General features: G+C 42.3%; 2 protein-coding genes across 6 annotated transcripts in view; both read right to left on the bottom strand.

Annotated features, from left to right (window-relative positions):
* The window catches only part of LOC137664625 (bifunctional methylenetetrahydrofolate dehydrogenase/cyclohydrolase 2, mitochondrial-like), a 62,837-nt gene extending 56,449 nt beyond the window's left edge, over window positions 1-6,388 (bottom strand). For all 4 annotated transcript variants that reach the window (XM_068402881.1, XM_068402879.1, XM_068402880.1 and 1 more), the window contains exons 1-3: window positions 6,235-6,388; window positions 2,994-3,178; window positions 1,563-1,685 (exon numbers count right to left, since the gene is read on the bottom strand). In XM_068402881.1, coding sequence (XP_068258982.1) covers window positions 1,563-1,685; window positions 2,994-3,178; window positions 6,235-6,383 — 457 coding nt within the window. In that variant the 5' untranslated portion in view covers window positions 6,384-6,388. The remainder of the gene's footprint in view (window positions 1-1,562; window positions 1,686-2,993; window positions 3,179-6,234) is intronic.
* LOC137664547 (albumin-like) overlaps window positions 1-18,064 on the bottom strand; it is a 369,558-nt gene that overhangs the window by 241,155 nt on the left and 110,339 nt on the right. The gene's annotated exons all lie outside the window — the stretch shown is intronic.

The raw sequence follows: 18,064 nt of genomic DNA, 5'->3' as shown, positions 1-18,064 counted from the left end.
ATGAAGGCAGACAGCTGAAGAGCAGACTGCAATGACCAGCTATCCTCCTCAGCAAAAACTGCTTTTCTACAAGTGGTACCTAACAATTTTAACAAGTACCCACACAACTAAGACAAGTGACACCTCTCATTTCTGGGAAATACAACAGTGGATTAGGCGTCCAGCGGATGAGTGTTTCCTTTGCTACACGCTTCAGACAGAAAGATTTCCATCCCTAGGGTGTCAGTGCTCCAGCTTTTGCATGAGTTCTTACTACTGAAATGAAAATTTGTTACATTACCTGTTTCTCCTTATCTGTTCTTAGTGGGAGATGTTTGTGCAAAGTCAAACACATTCCATCAGCTCCCAGAGTTTCTTATTTGGCATCCAAGATATCAGTCTCCTTATTTGTGTCTTACTTCCACCTTGTGGCCAAATTATTTCAACAAGTGGCCAGTTTCAGTTAGCTTTCATATAATATGAAGAGCAGAACTTGCTTATCACAAATGCTGATGTTTATAACAAATACAAACAAAGCATCTCTTCCTTTATACAACTCAGCATCTGCCCCAATTTTTGCTGTTTCATAGATAGGAAATTAAGGCAGTGAGAACTGTCTGAAAGTGAAGACCAAGACTAGGAGTAAGAGTGGAAATGAAGAGCTTACCTAGAAACAAAGCTTCAACTTCACCATCACCAAAGATACTTACAAACAGTAACCCCTGGAGTCCCAGCTAGTGCTAGAAATCATGCCTACACACACCAAAAAAGACAGCTCCTGCCCTTCAGAGCATACAGTATCAGTGTATGATAAAAGACAACACTTGGAAGCACAGAGACAGGGAAAACTCAACATGCCAGTCAATTTATTACAATGACTCTAGTAGTACCTCTCCATTAGGAAGCATACAGTGGTTTAAGTTGACTTACACAGATTTAGATGAAAACTCCATGTTTTATCACTGCCAAAATACCTTTTTACCAGCTACTGCCAAGTGATATTTCAGTGAGATTTTATTATAAATTAGGAGAAGGGAAATAAAAAATAAGAATATAATACAGGCTTTTAGGACCTTAGCACAAAGCTCACCTGGAATATTAGGGACAGCATAGAAAATACAAACTAATGTTTAAGGCAAAACCTGGAATCGCTGTGAGAAAAGCCACAGCATCATCTGGTAGATAGCATAACTTGGCATGATAGAGGGGATGAAAACATGGCAAAGGTGTTGGAGTTCAAGGCAAAACAGTGCAATGTGTTAAAAACCACCACCAACAAAAAATAAACTGGGTAAAGTGTGTGTGTGGAGGGAAATTCCTTGAAATAGCATTCTGACTGAACTTAAAAAAAGGCAAGGTTCGCAATATGAAATAATTCTCATGATTTAATTTGCTTTTCTGTTTGAAATGAACTGCAGGCTAGTATACAACAACAAATTTTACATCTCAAGTAATCCTTCATTATGCATGTCCTCTTTCAAGAGCTTCTTATGTCACTAAGATACACTTGCAACCCAAAATTGTCAAACTCCTTTCCCCTGCATTGAGTGGATATGAGGAGTGGGACAAAAGATGCCACCTACCTGGGAGAGGTAGCTGAACTAATAAACCACTAACTGTTGAGTCCTTGTTGAGTTTTACCATCATATCTAAGAGTTCTTCCTGAGAAATGTCTTTAGGTCTCAGTATGATCTCACTAGAAATGCCTGATAAAAACCAAAACCAGAAAAACACATATTAGTATCAGGAAATTTATCTACAGACAGTTTAGTCATTTATCCAAAAATCTGTCCGATGCTTAAGAACTGTCTTAAATAACCATGGAGGACTTGCTAAAAATTCTGCTTTAACTGTCTGGTCTTTAATGCTGTATTTCTAGACGTCAACTACAATCTTACAACAAAACATACAGGAAAAAAATAATTTAAAAAAACTATAGTTGGACACAGTAGCTCCAACATTAAATGGTTTAGAAATACCTGGAAAATAAAGCATGCAGCTTTTCTACAAATGTGCTCTTGAGAATTACAAATAAAACTGAACAGATAAAGCTAGACTAGCATTACTGGCATTTTATCTGATAGCTTTTCTATTTCTGTGGGACAAAACTCATTATTAGAAAAGAAAATTTTTCAAGTTACTTCACAAGACTGCAATTTCACTGACAGCAACATGGAAGTTCCCTGTATAGACTGTGATACTCTTTCATTTGGAAACGAGATGTTGTTGTGACTGGGCTTTACCCCGGGTAATCGGTCACTTAGCTTTACTGTTTGATTTCATTATGACTGAAATTTTGCCCTTCATATTCAGAGCTGTGAAGCCTTGGTTTTGGATTGGCTTGCCTGGCTCTGCTGTGCACCTAAATCATTCAACAAGACAGACATTCCATGAGATACAGCAGATGCACATGAAGATTGACATTATGAAGAAAAAAGCTCTTTATATTTTCCTGTAAAACTGGTTACTTAATCACTGTTCCCATCAACTGCAAGGTAGTAGGGTTTGCTACCCCAGTTGGAGGTGGGCTGAAAAATCCACATATAAAAGGAGGAATCTAACAGGCACTGAGGACGCAAGCTCTTAAGCAAATACTTCACATTCAAAAATAATCAAAGTGTCTTGCAGAAACAACTAAAAACTGACTTAATTTTTCTTCGATTATTCACCGAACCTCTCAAATCCAGTTAAGATGTTTAACTGTCAAAAACCTCCCAGTGTTCTCCTTTAGTTTCCAGCTTCTAACAGTAACATTGCAAACTGTTTCCGAACAACATTTTAAGATACAGAATTGAACTTAGGGCTACCATGCATGTGCCATTAAAACTACTTTCTTCACATGTCAATACAACTTCTTTACTTTAGGTTCATCAGAGAAGATGAGGAACAAAACACCATAAAATTAAATTAAGATACAAAGTGGGTTCCCCCACCAACACTTTTTAAAATTTTTTATTTTTAAATAACAGTATCTTGTGCTTCCCAAAGGATCATTCATATTCCATAACACATACCTACAGCTGCAGCTGCTTTTATCTTGTTTCTGACATAGATATGACTAGCTGGATTGTCTCCTACTAATATGACTGTGAGATGAGGTCTCTTGTTTCCAAAGGATATCCATGATTCTACATCCCTTTGAACTTCTTTCAAAACTTGTTTAGCAAGCTTTGTCCCTGAGATAATGGTTGCTTCATCACTATAGAAACAAAAAAGATAGACAATATTGAGGTCTAAAATTTCCTCAACAAGACTTTTAAGTGTGTGATCTATCATGTTAAATACTTGCAAATGCTTTGATTAGTTAATTTGCTAGTATTTCAGATATTATTCGAAAAATACTAACACACTACAAATTTTTGTATTTTTGCCCTTTCAATTCCCTGTCCTTCCAGTAACCTCCCTCTGCCCATCAACCAGCACTACAGGAGACAAACATCCTCCTGGCATGAAGAGCCCACAGCCATTGCCCTACCCATGTAGAAAAGCAGAGGAAAACTGAAAAAGTCTTGTGCCTTGAACTCGTCCCAGAACTCCTCAACCTCCCTTTTTCCCTCTATCACTGCTGTGATCATCACCCCAACCAAGGATGTGGAACCACCAACACACACCCCACCAACCCACAACCAAGAAGAAACCTCCAGCATGTACAACTTTCAGATTCTAAGATGTTAATTCCTTTTGCACCAGAAACGCAGCTTTTAAATAAAAACTTTATTGCTTGGTGGTGGCAGTGCCTAGAAGGGAGAAAGCAGGAAGAGACAGAAAGCTATAGAGCAAAAAATTGTATCACTTATCTGGTTTAAAACGTCATATTCTGTAAGATCCAAAACCATAACTTTAAGCAGCCAAAACGAATAAGTTGTATTTTACATATTTCAGAAATTTGTGCAGTTTCCATCATTTTTAGTAAATCCTCACCACCAAAGAAGCTAAATGCACAAGGGTGTGGAAAACGGAAAGTAACAGGGGACCAGCAGCCATAACACCACCACCACACAGGACAAGACAGCCACAAGACCAGACAAAATCACAGACTATTTACGGTCTTACATAAAGAAATCATCCAAACTTAACCTTTGTATCTGTCTGATACATGAAGAAATACAGTCTACAGTTTAGGTTACTTAAGAACAGTTCTGTGAGGACTCTGCTACACAGGGAACAGCACAATACCTGAAAATATATTTTTCCTGATTGGAAATTATAGTATCCAACTCTGTAACTTCTACTACTGTTCAACCTCTTCAAATAAATGAAGAACTTGTAAGCAGTAACATGACAATCCCCAAAATGTATTTTAAAATAAGTTTATTTCAACTGGCACACAAGATAAACCTTAACAGCACTCTAGAGGCACTGCAGAATGGAACAGAAGTTGAATTCCTTACTTAATCTTTACAAGTCCTACCCTTACCCTTGAATTATACTTTGGTGACAATAATATTTATTTTATTTCTTTAATTATTAATTAATAATTGATTTAATACATGTTAGTATGCCATCCTGTCCCATTATCACCCTACCCACTCATGGATGCTCTTACTCTGAATCCTGTGTGAGTTTACAACAGAACAACTCTTGTACTAAATCTTTCTTGTTCAATCTTTCTTGTACTAAATCTTTTTTTCCAGTGACTTGCAGGACATTACAGAAACAAAGATACTGGCTGCTATTTTAGATCAACCTATACACTGAAAGCCCAAAATCACCTCGGGCATCACGATGGGATCTTCTCAGTCCCATACATACCACATGGAAAGCTCTGTAATGTCATTATTACAGGAGCATCTACTTGTCACAGAATTGGAAAAAACAGTTACTAGCAGCAAAGAACAGAAGTAGGCATACGCTGTTCCAGAAATACAGCTATTTGTGCCAAAACCAGCAGAATCGAATCCTCTGTTGTACAGAATATACAGGAGGTCAGACGCTCATTTCAATTGTCAGAGTACGGCTAACTCATCTTTTCATGTTTGAAAACAGAAATCAAAGACAATGCTTTCTGTGAAGGCTACTTGTGACCTCATGAACTGAGCAAACTTTCAGGTCAGTATTTCAGACAACTCTGGTATAAATGCAAAGGCTAAGCAAGAGCTCAGCTGAAACCCTCCCATCCGCACCCAGACAAGCGCTCGTAGTTGCCCCACCGCAACACCAACACGCGAGGCTCAGTCCAGCCAGCGTGTTAAATGAAACACGCATGTTAAATGAAACACACGGGGTAACCGTGTCAGGAGACTGGCCCTTGCTGTGTGAGCAAGTCCTGCTCACCCTGGGGATCCAGCCTTTCACCGAATGCTGGTAGACCCCTGCCCGCTGCAGTGCTACGTCAGACACAGCATGGGTTTTACTAATTTAATTAAATTATTACTATTCAATTGATCGATTATTACTATTCGATGATCCCTGAGGTCTCTTCCAACCTGGTTGATTCTGTGATTCTATTTTGATTTAGTTTTATTTTAAAGTTTGTATTTTTATTTATGTATTTGTTTTTTCGGAGCACTGCAATATCACACCACCTGCCTTGCTGAGGACAGCGAGATGCAATGGGACGGGCTGTCACCATCACATATCCCTTCATACAGGCAGCAATATTCTTTAGCAAAATTTAAAATACTCGCCTACCAGCCATCGGTGAAAGTAATTATCGATGGCAAAAATTTAACATACACGGCAATTCTGTGTAAACTAACCGAGAGGCTCTTTAAGGCACCAGGAGCAAGCAAATGCTGAACAGCCAGAGTCCCCTCGCGGAGGAGGCGGGAAGGCCCCATCGCGAGGGCTCCCCCATTTCAGTGCGCCGTTTAAAACCCCGCTGGGTCAAGGACACCAGTGCCGCAGCCCGCCCGCCCTCGCGGTACCTCTGCCCGCTGACACAGCCCTCGCAGAGCCGCCGGGGATCAGGGGCAGCCGCCCGGGAAGCGGCTGACGATGGAGCCGGGCCTGGCGGTAGCGGGCGCCGGGCCGGGCCTTGCTCTGCCCTCAGGCGGAGGCGCGCGCTCTTCCCGCCGCGGGCTCGCGGCCTTCCAGCGCGACCGTTAAGCGGCTGCGGCGCGCGCTTCCCGCCGCTCCCCACAGCGCTTCCCGCCGCTCCCCACAGCGCTTCCCGCCGCTCCCCACAGCGCTTCCCGCCGCTCCCCACAGCGCTTCCCGCCGCTCCCCACAGCGCTTCCCGCCGCTCCGGGTGGAGGAGGAGAAGGAAGAGGAGGAGGAAATGGGGATGAAGATGCCCCGAGGGGTGCGGCGTACCTGGCGGCGCTGCGAGGGGAGCTGCTGGTGCTGTAGGCGGGCCGGGCCGCCGGGCGCGAGAGCGCTCGCCATCTCCTCAGCGGCGCTAAGCCCGGGCGCAGCACGGAGCAGGAGGAGGAAGAGGAGAAGGCGACCGCCGCTGCCGCCATGTCGCTCCCGGCGGACGGAAGCGCTGCAAACAGGCGATGAAGGGAGGAGTCAGGGCAAATAACGGGTCCGGGGCGGCGGCGGGGCGGGGCTCGTTGCTGAGGGGCGGGCGGAGCCGCCGCGCGCCGTGACAGGAGCAGCGGGCCTGAGGGGCGGGAGGAATACACCGCCCGCCAAAATTGAAGGGGCGGCGGCAGCGCCTCCCGTGAGGGCAGACCTGTGGGCAGGGCGTCACCCGTGTGACGGGCCGGGGCTGGCAAACCGGGCCCGGGACTGGCAAACCGGGCCCCAGACGGGCAAATCGGGCCCGGGACTGGCAAATCGGGCCCGGGACTGGCGAATTGGGCCAGCGGATCGGGCCCGCGGCTGGCAAATCGGGCCCCGGGGCTGGCAAATCGGGCCCAGGACTGGCAAATCAAGCCCGGGACTGGCAAATCGGGCCCGCGGCTGGCAAATCGGGCCCTGGACTGGCAAATCGGGCTCGCTGCTGGCAAATCGGGCCCGGGACTGGCAAATCGGGCCCCAGACTGGCGAATCGGGCCCGGGACTGGCAAACCGGGCCCGGGACTGGCGAATTGGGCCAGCGGATCGGGCCCGCGGCTGGCAAATCGGGCCCCGGGGCTGGCAAATCGGGCCCAGGACTGGCAAATCAAGCCCGGGACTGGCAAATCGGGCCCGCGGCTGGCAAATCGGGCCCCAGACTGGCAAATCGGGCCCTGGACTGGCAAATCGGGCTCGCTGCTGGCAAATCGGGCCCGGGACTGGCAAATCGGGCCCCAGACTGGCAAATCGGGCTCGGGACTGGCAAATCGAGCCCGCGGCTGGCAAATCGGGCCCGCGGCTGGCAAATCGAGCCCGCGGCTGGCAAATCGGGCCCGCGGCTGGCAAATCGAGCCCGCGGCTGGCAAATGGGCCCAGGACTGGCAAATCGGGCCCGTGACTGGCAAATCGGGCCCGCGGCTGGCAAATCGGGCCCGCGGCTGGCAAACCGTGCGGGTTTGTGTGCTGAGAGACCGAGCGGCACAGCCCCTACCCACCGCCCCAGCCCGTGCCGCTCTGCGGTGCCCCGGGGGACGGCGGCAGGAGCCTCTGCAGATGGCGGTGCGAAGGGGGCTCTGCGTTTGCATCCGTTGATTCCTGTGGACTTCTCTTCCCTCCAAAATGCGGCATGGGCAAAGCCGACACCGAGTCGGAGCTACAAAGACAAGCCTCGGTGCCCTTCGTAATTCTCAGCTGCACCCTCATGTTTTCTCAGGGGAAGGTCTTGTGGACTTTCGTGCAACTCAGATATTAGGGCATTCTGTCATGTTTAACAGCAGATTTTTCACTAAAAAGTGTGGAAAAATTCCTCTGTGCTGAGGGGAAGAAGAAAACAAACTGAGATCTGAAATAGCATGTACAAAGCATGCCAAAATAACAACAGCAACCTTTCCTGCAATACTGACCCCACTGACAGTTGGCAAAGTCCTCTACGAAGCTGGCGAAAGCTTTGAAAAGATGCAACAGATTACTGAGGCTGCAGCTTCTGCTACGGTAATGGCAAATTTTTTGATCAGTTAGGTGTTTGTGTAAGACCATGGCTCAGGTGTTTCCACAGACAATGTGTGTACTGTAATGACTTGTCCTCCTAGACTCTTATTCTCTTCCAGTATTGTAGATATTATGTAAATCTTCCCCTTTAGGTTGCCATCTCTTATTTTATGAACAGCAGTGACACCAAACTTTAGTCATCATCTAGCATGTACATACTGCATTAATTATAGAGCTTTTTAATAAAAGAACACTCATGTCCCTTACTCCCATGATTATTTCTTGTTACTATCCCGTTTGGAGAAAAATGAACATGTGAGGACATGGGAAGAAATCCTGTGAAAATTTATGGTCCTAAACAGATATTAGATGTTTAAGATAGAACAAAGATCTTCAAATGCTAGTCTGTCCTATCCAACTTCTAAAGAACTGAAGGTTATGAATGTGAATTGAATATTTAAGCTCATTTATATAAAATCTAGACATTTTTTGAACTCTTTTTTTTAAGGAGTGTAATATCAAGTGTTCCATAAAAGCAGAAATGTTCAAATATGGATAGCCTGACCCTTTATGTGATGGTGGGAAAACGAATTGCAAGTAATCCTAAAAAACTGAGTAGGTTACTTAGGGAGGTATATGTATATCACAAAGAAATGGCAAGATATTAAAAGAAAGAAAAGCTGAAAAGGGTAAGAGAAAACATGATGGGAAAATTAAACATATATCAGTAGCCCTAAAAATGGTTATTACAGAGAAGAGAATTCTGTCAAAAGTTTCTTTTTGTCTAGGATGAAAAAGGTTGTCCACTCTTTTTTTTAATGCAAGGTTTGTACACTTGACTACAAGACTTTGAATTGCTGTTGTTAAAATTTTCCACAAACGGAGAGTCCACCACGTATTTTTCTACCAAATTAGTACACTAGAAAAAAGCAGTTGCATTATGTTTTTGATAAAATTTGCTATGCAAATTGAGACTCAAGAATCGCTCTACTTCAAAAGCACATCAGTTACAAAATGTTTGACAAATGTAGGTGAGCATATTACAGTCAGTGATGCTGAACACAGCAAAAAAAGAAGTTACCCGTTATCGTTTATGCAAATTCACCTCTTGTACCAATAGGATTCCTGCTATTCATACTGACCCCCTACAGACAAAAAAAACAGGTTTTCAGTAATATGAGGTTTCTTGACCTAACTGCTTAGCTTTTAGATCCCATTCGAGTTTGGAACTTGTATCACAACTTCAAAAAAAAGCAACACACCACAACATTTTAAACTAACTTTCACACCAGCCAAACTGCACCATACTGGGAACCTCAGGTTTGACCTTGAAGCTACGTGTAGTATGCACATATAAAAAAATGTTGCCAATATCAGCCATTCACACCAAAATAATATACTGCCTTTTCATACCATTCCTGGAAAACTGAAAGCTCACCACTGCTATAATAACAATATTTATAATTAACCCTTTGCAGAGCATAGCCTACAAAAAGTGACCACTTTGCTATTGCTCAAGGTCTGGTGAACACATGATGCAGAATATCTTATGAAAATACTACAATAATAAGTAACAGTATGCATATGATCCACAAAAATGCACTGCTGAAATTGGTACAAAGGATAAAGCTTTGTAAAGCAAACCAAAATATGCAATTTGGTTTGCATAACAGTTAAGGCAGAATTAGGTATTGGCAGCTGTGAAGAAGGTGGGTGTTCTTAACACATTGTTTCAGAGTCTGTTGTACTCAGAGCGTTTTTATGTGCATATGATAAAGGACTATAGTTATAAAATACTGTCTTGGGCATTAACAATGCCATCAACTTAAAATTATAATTTTAATAATTATTTGTGTATGAAAAGGAAAAAATATGTGTTACCGATTTATTTAACAGATGCATATTTTGCACCTTCGTCCAACATCCATCACTCAACTTCTGTTCAGAAGAGCTGGTTCACAAGGGGGAAAAGAAAGCAGCGCAGAGCATCGCTTGAGCCTGAAGGGTCAAGCCGGGACGCGTAAAGTGCGCATCGATAACGCGGTCTCTGCTGCCACCTTGTGTTTTTATAGAAAGTCTGTATCTTCATTAGGATAACTGTAAAGGCAAGCGTTTGCCTTCCCGGACTAGCCATGCCGCATGGGAAGGTAGCCACCAGGTGTCACTCGTCCCCCACGTTAGGCTCGCCTCACACTCCTCCCTCCTGCCGCCTTCCTAAACGCACTACTTGGGAAGGTGAAGTTCGGTTTGAGTGTCGTGACGATCGTGTTGGCGTTAACTACATCTACTGCTACGTAGTCATCATTCTGGGGCGTAAAATAAGAGCTTCCAGTCACTTGTTTTAATATCTTTTTTTCCCGTAGGACCTGCTCCCGGGTGATGGTGGCAGGGAGACAAACAGTTCTGTTCACCCTAGCTGTCAGCTGAAATAGAAAACATATTAAATCATTCTGTAGGAAATGGAAGAGAACTAGATTCAAGATGGAAATTCATATTTGGGATCTTGAAGAGAAATATAGATGTCAAAGCACAGGATCTTTTAAAAACTCTTTCCCCATGCTTTTCATGCAACGATTAGGAGTCCTCAGGCTACCTGTCAACGCTATTTACAAAAATCTTGGCTCAAATACGCAGTTTTAAGCCACAAACTGAAGAAATAAATATCCAGCCAAGTCTGTTTCAATGAGAGTTTTTAATCTTAGTTATTTTGGCATCCATTCCTACAGAAGTCACGGCAGTAAATCAATGCTCTCAAGAGTGCTGAAGTTTATGGATAGATGCGGTTTTGATTAATAACTAGTATCTATTGTCTGGCATTGAAACACATTGAAATATCTTCTTAAGTAAGCACTGATGCGAGCTGGGTAGATTGTGTCATTCAGTAGCAGTGCATTGTATTTTTGCAGAGGTCCTAAATATTGAACGTGTTTTTTATTCAGCTTTCTCTAGCATGATTAAAATAAATTAAGATTTTCCATTTCTCTGCACCCTGTCTTACTATTGCACTCTAAAGAACCTTACACAGGAAACAATAGAAAGCACCTTTTTATGTGAAAAAGGGAAGTTTAGCATTTGATGTGGGATTGAATTTGGAGCAAAAGTTCTGGTATTATTTTTTAAAAGTAAATGAAATATAGGAATCATTAGCGACAGCAATAAACATTTATAATGCCTTTTGCAAATATTATTGGATCCTTTAAATGCGTGTTCTCATTGAGAAACAAGGAAATTATTTTGATTTCATTTTGAATGAAACAGCAGTTTGTGCTATTACAAAATCATTGGTAGGCAGTAATGACTATTACTATTATTAATAGTAATGGCTATTTCTAAATAGCAACAAGCTCCAAATGTGGTAATATATTTGCCTAAGTATGTAACATTTTGACTTTTTCATTGCTTTTTCATTATGAGTCAAACAAACCGAGTGGTCTATTTGAATTGCAAGGAATGTAAGATGTGCTGTAAGTTTAAGCAGGTTCTACTCAAGCTGCATCATTTCCCAGCCAAGTTTAGATCAGTTAATTTTGTAATAGTCAGGTTTAGCTGCTCTGCCATGGCTCTTTTTGAATACTGTGACTCATTATAGAACTCTACACGAGTGAAAATGAGGTGTCTAGTTGGTGCTTGAGCTCTTTGCTATGAGTACAGCAGCAGGGAACGTGGATTTTCAGCCTTGGGAAGCTTCTTTTAAGTTTGATTGACATATTTTAATTGCATTTATATTATCTTCTAGGTTATTCTAAAATAATCATTAAGAATTACAAACATTGGCAAGACTTTGAGCATGTAGTTTAACCACACATTATAAATTATGTCTGGTAAAGGGATCTTCCCGTAGATCTGATATTAAGGCTTATTCTATTAAAAAAAAGAAAACCACAAATGAAAATTATTTTTCTGATAACATATATAAGCAAAACATAAACCCAGCATTTACATTGCTTTTACTTTGGTATGCAGATACAATTAGCACTAATACTAAAGTCAACAGAAGATGTCTTTATGAGTTTAAAACAAAGTAAATCCACACTGAAGTTCCCAGCAAATCCATGCTAGTTGTCTTCATTCTTGTCGCTGGCCAAACCATTCTTCAGCTGTCTTTGGTTTTGATAGATCCACTCACTAGATGATTAAAATTTTTGGTAAAACACTCATTTGTAGACAATCTCAGAAAGTAACTTCTCTCCAGTCCATTCACATAACTAAAAAGCCCTGGAAATATAAAGTCAGGTCACAATTTTCAATATGGTTTTCATGTTAAAATTTCAGAAAAGGTGTTGTATTGTTAATGTTATCTATGAGGCTCTCCAAGCTCATGGAATTTTCTTTATTGAAAGTGTGTATAGTGCCAAATCTCCCTTAAAATTGCATAGACACCAAAATAGCTGTCATCTAGGTATTACAGTTGCTATTCCTCATATATCTTCACAATTTCACCATCCTCCTTTTCAGGAATTACAGACATAGCAGCAGTAATGTGCCACTGGTGCAAAGTTCCCATCTCTTCATATCTGGTTTTGGTTTGTTTCCAGCACAAAGTTTCTGGTCCAATAAAGGGTTGAAATTCTCTACCTTTCCATCGCTGACTTTTTGTTCTGTGTTTTTTCTTTCAGGCAAGGACAGATGGTCCCTACCCAGGATTTGTTTCTGGGGGCTGAAGAGCTGTTTCCTTCTGAGCGAACGGTGGAACGCCGGCATTTATGGCTGAGGTGAGCAGCTCATTGAACATTATAAGCAGGGCTGTAAAGGGCTCACAATCACGTGGGGAAAAGCTGCAAATACAGTGGTGGGCTGGGGTTGGGGAAAGACAGGTAGATTTGCGTTAGGTTGCTCTGAGCGCTCTTGTTTTTGAAAGACAGCTTGATGTGCTGATGAGGGTTGGAAAATTGATATCCAAGGTCTAAGGGATTCGGATGTGTTCCTGTTGGAGAGCCTGTGTGCTGACAGCCGTCTGGGATCAGCAGGAGAATTTTAAAGAAATGCTTAAATGAATCTATGAAAATGTGTAGTTGATCTTGGGTCTTGTCTCTTGGAGAGAAGGGCATGGGAGAAAACTTGCAAAGGAACGTCTCAAAATGTTCGAGTTTGTTTTAAGTGTGGAAAGAGAAAGAATCCATTTTACATGATGGCATAGTAGTAAAAATCTAGTTTAATACCCTTATGATGAGGAGCGCAGTGTTCCTGGAAAGCAGAAGATGCTGTTCAAAACCAAAGTCCAGGTAAAAGTTAAAAAATCTGGTATGTTCCATGAACACAGTTTGACAAAGAATAAATAGGCCTTTTAAAAGCAAGCCTGTGTTCAGTGCCTTTCTCTGGATCTGAATTTGTTTGCTTTCTCTGTAGTTATTAAAAACCTCATTAATATAATTATATTCCTTGCTGTGCAAACTGGACACTTTGTGACTTTAATTTGGATTTAATTATAGATGGAATTTAGAGGTAACATTGAATGAGGAATAGAGGACTAGCAAGCTTGTTGACATAAAAATAATTGCTATGGGGTATATTATATTTGTTGTCTGGATATTACAGAAACTGTTATTCTGGAAACTGACAGGGGATCAGCACTTTGTTGAATGGTCACTGATATAATAAAAGTTTTAGATGTATATATGCAAGACATCCTGGCAATGGATATTGGAGATATCAACAACCCATTGAAGAGAAGCATCACGTGTAGGTACCAAGTAGAGCATCTTAACTGAGTTTACATATTAGTGTGGTTATAAGAAGTGAAGCTGTGCTGGTAGCAGGTAAGAGTATGAAGGAATTGCTGGGCTGAGGTGAAAAGTCAGATTTAAGCTGACACACAAGTCAGGAATAATAAGACTAATTCATCCTTAGGATAAATCTCTTAAGTCAGTAGGTGAGCTTTATTTATGATACCAGATATTTCACACAGAAAACCTGTATGCTATTTCAGTGTTGTGCAAAGCCGTTTCTGCACAGGGCATAAGAACCTGCTTTTTATTTAGCCTGACTGTGGAAACCCCTTGAAACACAGCACCTTCACTGACAATGTGTTCAGCTACTTTATTCAAATAGTGCTGGTAAAAAAAAAAACCCAAACCCTATAACAATTCTTGCTAGCTTGGCAAGTGAGTTTCTGAGTGCACTCTTTCTGTGTGGAAGAGGATAGTGAACTTGTACCCATGGAGCAAGACGCTTGGCTGTGTCTTTGCTGAAGTAGGTGTTCCTCTATTTTTGATGCTAAATGGAGTATACTTTTCAAGAAATTTTCCTGGCTTCCCACAGAGGTCATTGCAAACAACTGACATGTTAATCAGATGGTAATAGTCATCGTCTTTGCGTACCCTCGCAGAGTAAGCAATTTCTAACTTCTGCATGAAAGCATGCAGCTTCCACAGTCTGCAGCTATGAAGAACAGAGCAATTTCCCAGCCATTCCTCTAAATAGCTTATAAATGTTTTCAGTTCATCAAGTTTATTACAATACAGCACAAAGGCTATTATGCAAAGCACTCATAGCTGGAACTTCACATGGAAACCCTCTTTCCGGTTCTTTTTATGCCAAGAAAAATAGTTGCAGAGGTTAAATCCAGTTTTAAGATGCAACAATAGGCTTAGTGTGACTGTGTATATTTGACTATCTATAGGTATTTCTGTGAAGCTTTTAGGGTACTGTCAAGTTTCACTTTCTTCATGCTTCGTATTTTGAGAATTTCAAAGAACTGATGACAAAAATTCCTAAATCCTATGAGGACTTTAAAAAAATGAGAGGCTTTTGATGTGTCTTGTTTTACTAGCATTTCTTGTTGGGCAATATACTTCCATACTGAAAACTGGGTGGGAGGCAAAAATCCAGAGTTGCACAAGAAGATATTTCCATGGCTGTTTTAGTAGATTAACTTGCAGCTGAAGAAAAACACACGACATATAGCAGGAGGGAAGAATTGTACCTGTCTTCACTGATCCACAGTTTTCAAAAATAACATATAAAATAGGCATCTATTCCAGGAGGTAAATTACGTCTTTTGGCTCTCGAGGAAAACTGGTTGTTGTCAGTGTTTTAGCCCTGGACTTTGGTGTGCACCAGGCAGTGAAAGTGAAAATTCTGCCTTGGAGAGTTGGGATTTTGCAAATATCTGCTGCTCTGGTCAAGTGAAGCCAGATATAGCTCTCGCTGGAATCCATGCTATTCCTGAGACAGGCATGTTGCAACAGAACAGTGTGCAGATGGTGGTTTCTGATAGACACCATCCCCTGGAGGAAAACTGTTAAGTGTGCTGATGCACTAAAGTCTGTTGAGTGGTGGCCCATGCAGGCAGGAGAGGGAGCAGTAATTTCAGGTCACCTGTAAATGGCAGGAAGGGAATGGTGGGAGGGAAAGGGAAGAACATGTTTCATACTATCTGTCCGTGGGTGTGCTTTGGCACTGCCAAGGTCGAGGATGGAGGTTGTGTACCTACAGCAATTCCCTAGTGCAAATGAAGGAGACTTTTTCATATACCTTAATTTCATGGACTGCCTGAGCTAGGCAGCAGTCTTGGGATTTTTTGCCCTATGTCTGCACATTATCCATAGGAGACTCTTGTAAGATCATCATAGTTACAACATCCTTTGCTATGACTTAGCTACAAGTTATGTGATTAACCACCTTCCTTTGGTTTCCAGCCTGTTCGCTGCAGTCGGGCAGCTATGTCTGTGCAATCCTGAGGCATTAACACACAAAAGATTAAACGTGGGTCACTTGGTATAGTGGCTTTTCAGTATCAATACCTCCATGTAACGTTGCTCTAAATAGGACACACTTCCTTCTCCATTTTCTCAGGATTGTCACAATGCTCTCCCAGGAGAGCATTATTTGTCACTCTAACCCAAACTGCTGGATTTTGGGCCTTTCTGCCCCTCATGCAATAAACCAAAAGGATGTTCATCCCTCTGGCATGCCCTGTGGAGCCCCTATCATAGTAAATCCGTGTGGAAAAATTTATCTGTATTACCCCCCAAATACTTTCAAGCAAACCACTCAAGGGCAAACCAAATGAGAAATACGTAAATAGCAGGATGCACACAGAGTAGGAGCATATATTTTATTTCCTAATTGTTTCTGTATTGCTGTATTTGTTGTAACCACATAACACCGTACATGAATGTATCAGGATTCAGTGGATGTAGTAACGATGCAACTGGCACTGATCAGGTGGAGTAATGAGACCTGTTGTATTTTATCATGTCTGCTTAACCTAGGGTGTGTGACAGCTACATCTGCTGAATGTTTTGTGCATGAATCAATCCACTTTGTAGCAGACAAATGGGACAGAATAGGGAACTGATCCTGTTAGCATTATAAAAAAGTCCTGTGATTATGTTTCTGTGCAATGATGTTCAAATATTGATGTGCTGAGGAAGCGGGTTCTTCCTTTTTACTGCTGAAGTGTTTTCATCTAGTGCAGACGCTGTGAGAGGGGTAGTCCTAAGCAGCTCTTTGCCTGTCTATCCTCTCACACCAGTGTCAGTCAGGTGTGCTGCGTCCGGATTGAGGAAAAGCTGGTTTTGAATGAACTGTGAAGTAGTTCTTCTAGCTGTTTAGCAGGAGGAACTGTCCCTAATGCTCATCCAGTCCTGATTTTATCGCTGAAGTAGGTTCAAAATTCAGAAAGCCTGTTAAATTTTCATGACGGTTTGTCACTGCAGGCCTGGGCCTGCTCTGCTTCACTGAGTTAGGTGGATCACTGCCTGCTCGGTGCGCAGGTGTCTCCAGCCAGGATCGCGACACGGGGGACCTCTGGCTTAGGTGCCAAGGGGCACAGGGACCTAAACCCCTATGAAACAGAACTCCCACGGGCAGGAAAAAGAGCAAAGTTTCTCTTTTTCTTGCTAATAAAAAGGGAAATACAGTCTAAAAGAGGGCAAAAAGCTGAAAAATGCAATGAGGAAACAGTCTATTAGCATAAATTTTGAGAAGGAAAATGCTCTTGTGGAAGACAGTGAATAATCACTCCACGTCATTTAGCAATGTGGACTATGGGGCAAAACTCCGAATATTTTTGTCTGACAAATAGTATCACACTCATTTGGAAGCTGCTGGTTTTTCTTACAGCCAGATTTCACCATGTGACTGAACCAGTAACATCAGGCATTTAAACACCTTCAGCTTCCAGGTAGTTCACATTACGACCCAGTGGAATAGCCAGTTGGGTATAGAATATCTGTCATCTGAGTCATTTTCATCATATGCAGCTGATCTAAGTATATGTGTGTGTGTCTATACATATATATAGTCGTCATATTGTAAAATCCACCCTTTGATAGACATTTTATTTATTTAATTATGTACATGTACGTAAGGAACCCCTCCCCTTCTCTGTTGCTTTTTGGCACGTAGCTGTGTCCATCTGACAATCCCCTTTCTCCAATACAAAAATATTCAGAGTAGAACCTCAAGTGATACTCTAGGTGTGCCAGATGCAAAGGGATCACAAAGACATGACTAGCTTTAAAAAGTAAGGAATGTAGTCTCTGGTAACTGTTTTCTGACTTTTTTCTCCCCATATTTCAGGTTCCCCCAACTCCCCCCCCCACCATATAAACTAACGTTTCCTGGCTTATGGCTGTTTATAAGATATGGCATCATGTGCTGGCTTTTGCTTATTTGGAAAAATCTTTCTTATGCCATCAGTTTGTTTTTCTTTTTGTGGCAATGTTCTGTGCAAACAGGCTTTCTGCTTTGGAAAGCACCAGCTCAGTAGCAGCCCGGTTCTGAACGCACTCATCTTGGATTTCAGGGTGAGTCCTCATCGCGCTGACGTCAATGGCAACTTAGATGAAGCCAGCTTTTCATCGCTGACTTCAGCTGTCACTTTAAGTAGACGGGGTATAGGAGAACAATTGGGGCTCACCTGCATTTTACCCCTTTTTTGAGCAATTCATGGAGGGCAGCAGCGGGTGAGCTCTTAGAAGATGGCTACGGGTAGTATATTAAGGGCCCATCTCATGGAGGAAAAGGATTTCTCTATTAGAGTGGCCAATGCCTTGTGTCACATAGAAATCTGCATTACCAGAGCATATTTCGTTAGAGTAAATACTTAAGTCTTATCCAAATCTCTCAGCAGGAATTTATGTCCAGGAATAGGCATCCTGGGCCTAGCACTACCTCCCTGTGCTGATACAGCTTGTCAAGGCAATCT

The sequence above is a fragment of the Nyctibius grandis genome, chromosome 6, assembly GCF_013368605.1.
Source record: "Nyctibius grandis isolate bNycGra1 chromosome 6, bNycGra1.pri, whole genome shotgun sequence".
In the NCBI taxonomy this organism is placed as follows: domain Eukaryota; kingdom Metazoa; phylum Chordata; class Aves; order Nyctibiiformes; family Nyctibiidae; genus Nyctibius; species Nyctibius grandis.
The sequence above is the reverse complement of the archived record's forward strand: the minus strand, read 5'-3'. Positions and strand labels throughout refer to the sequence as shown.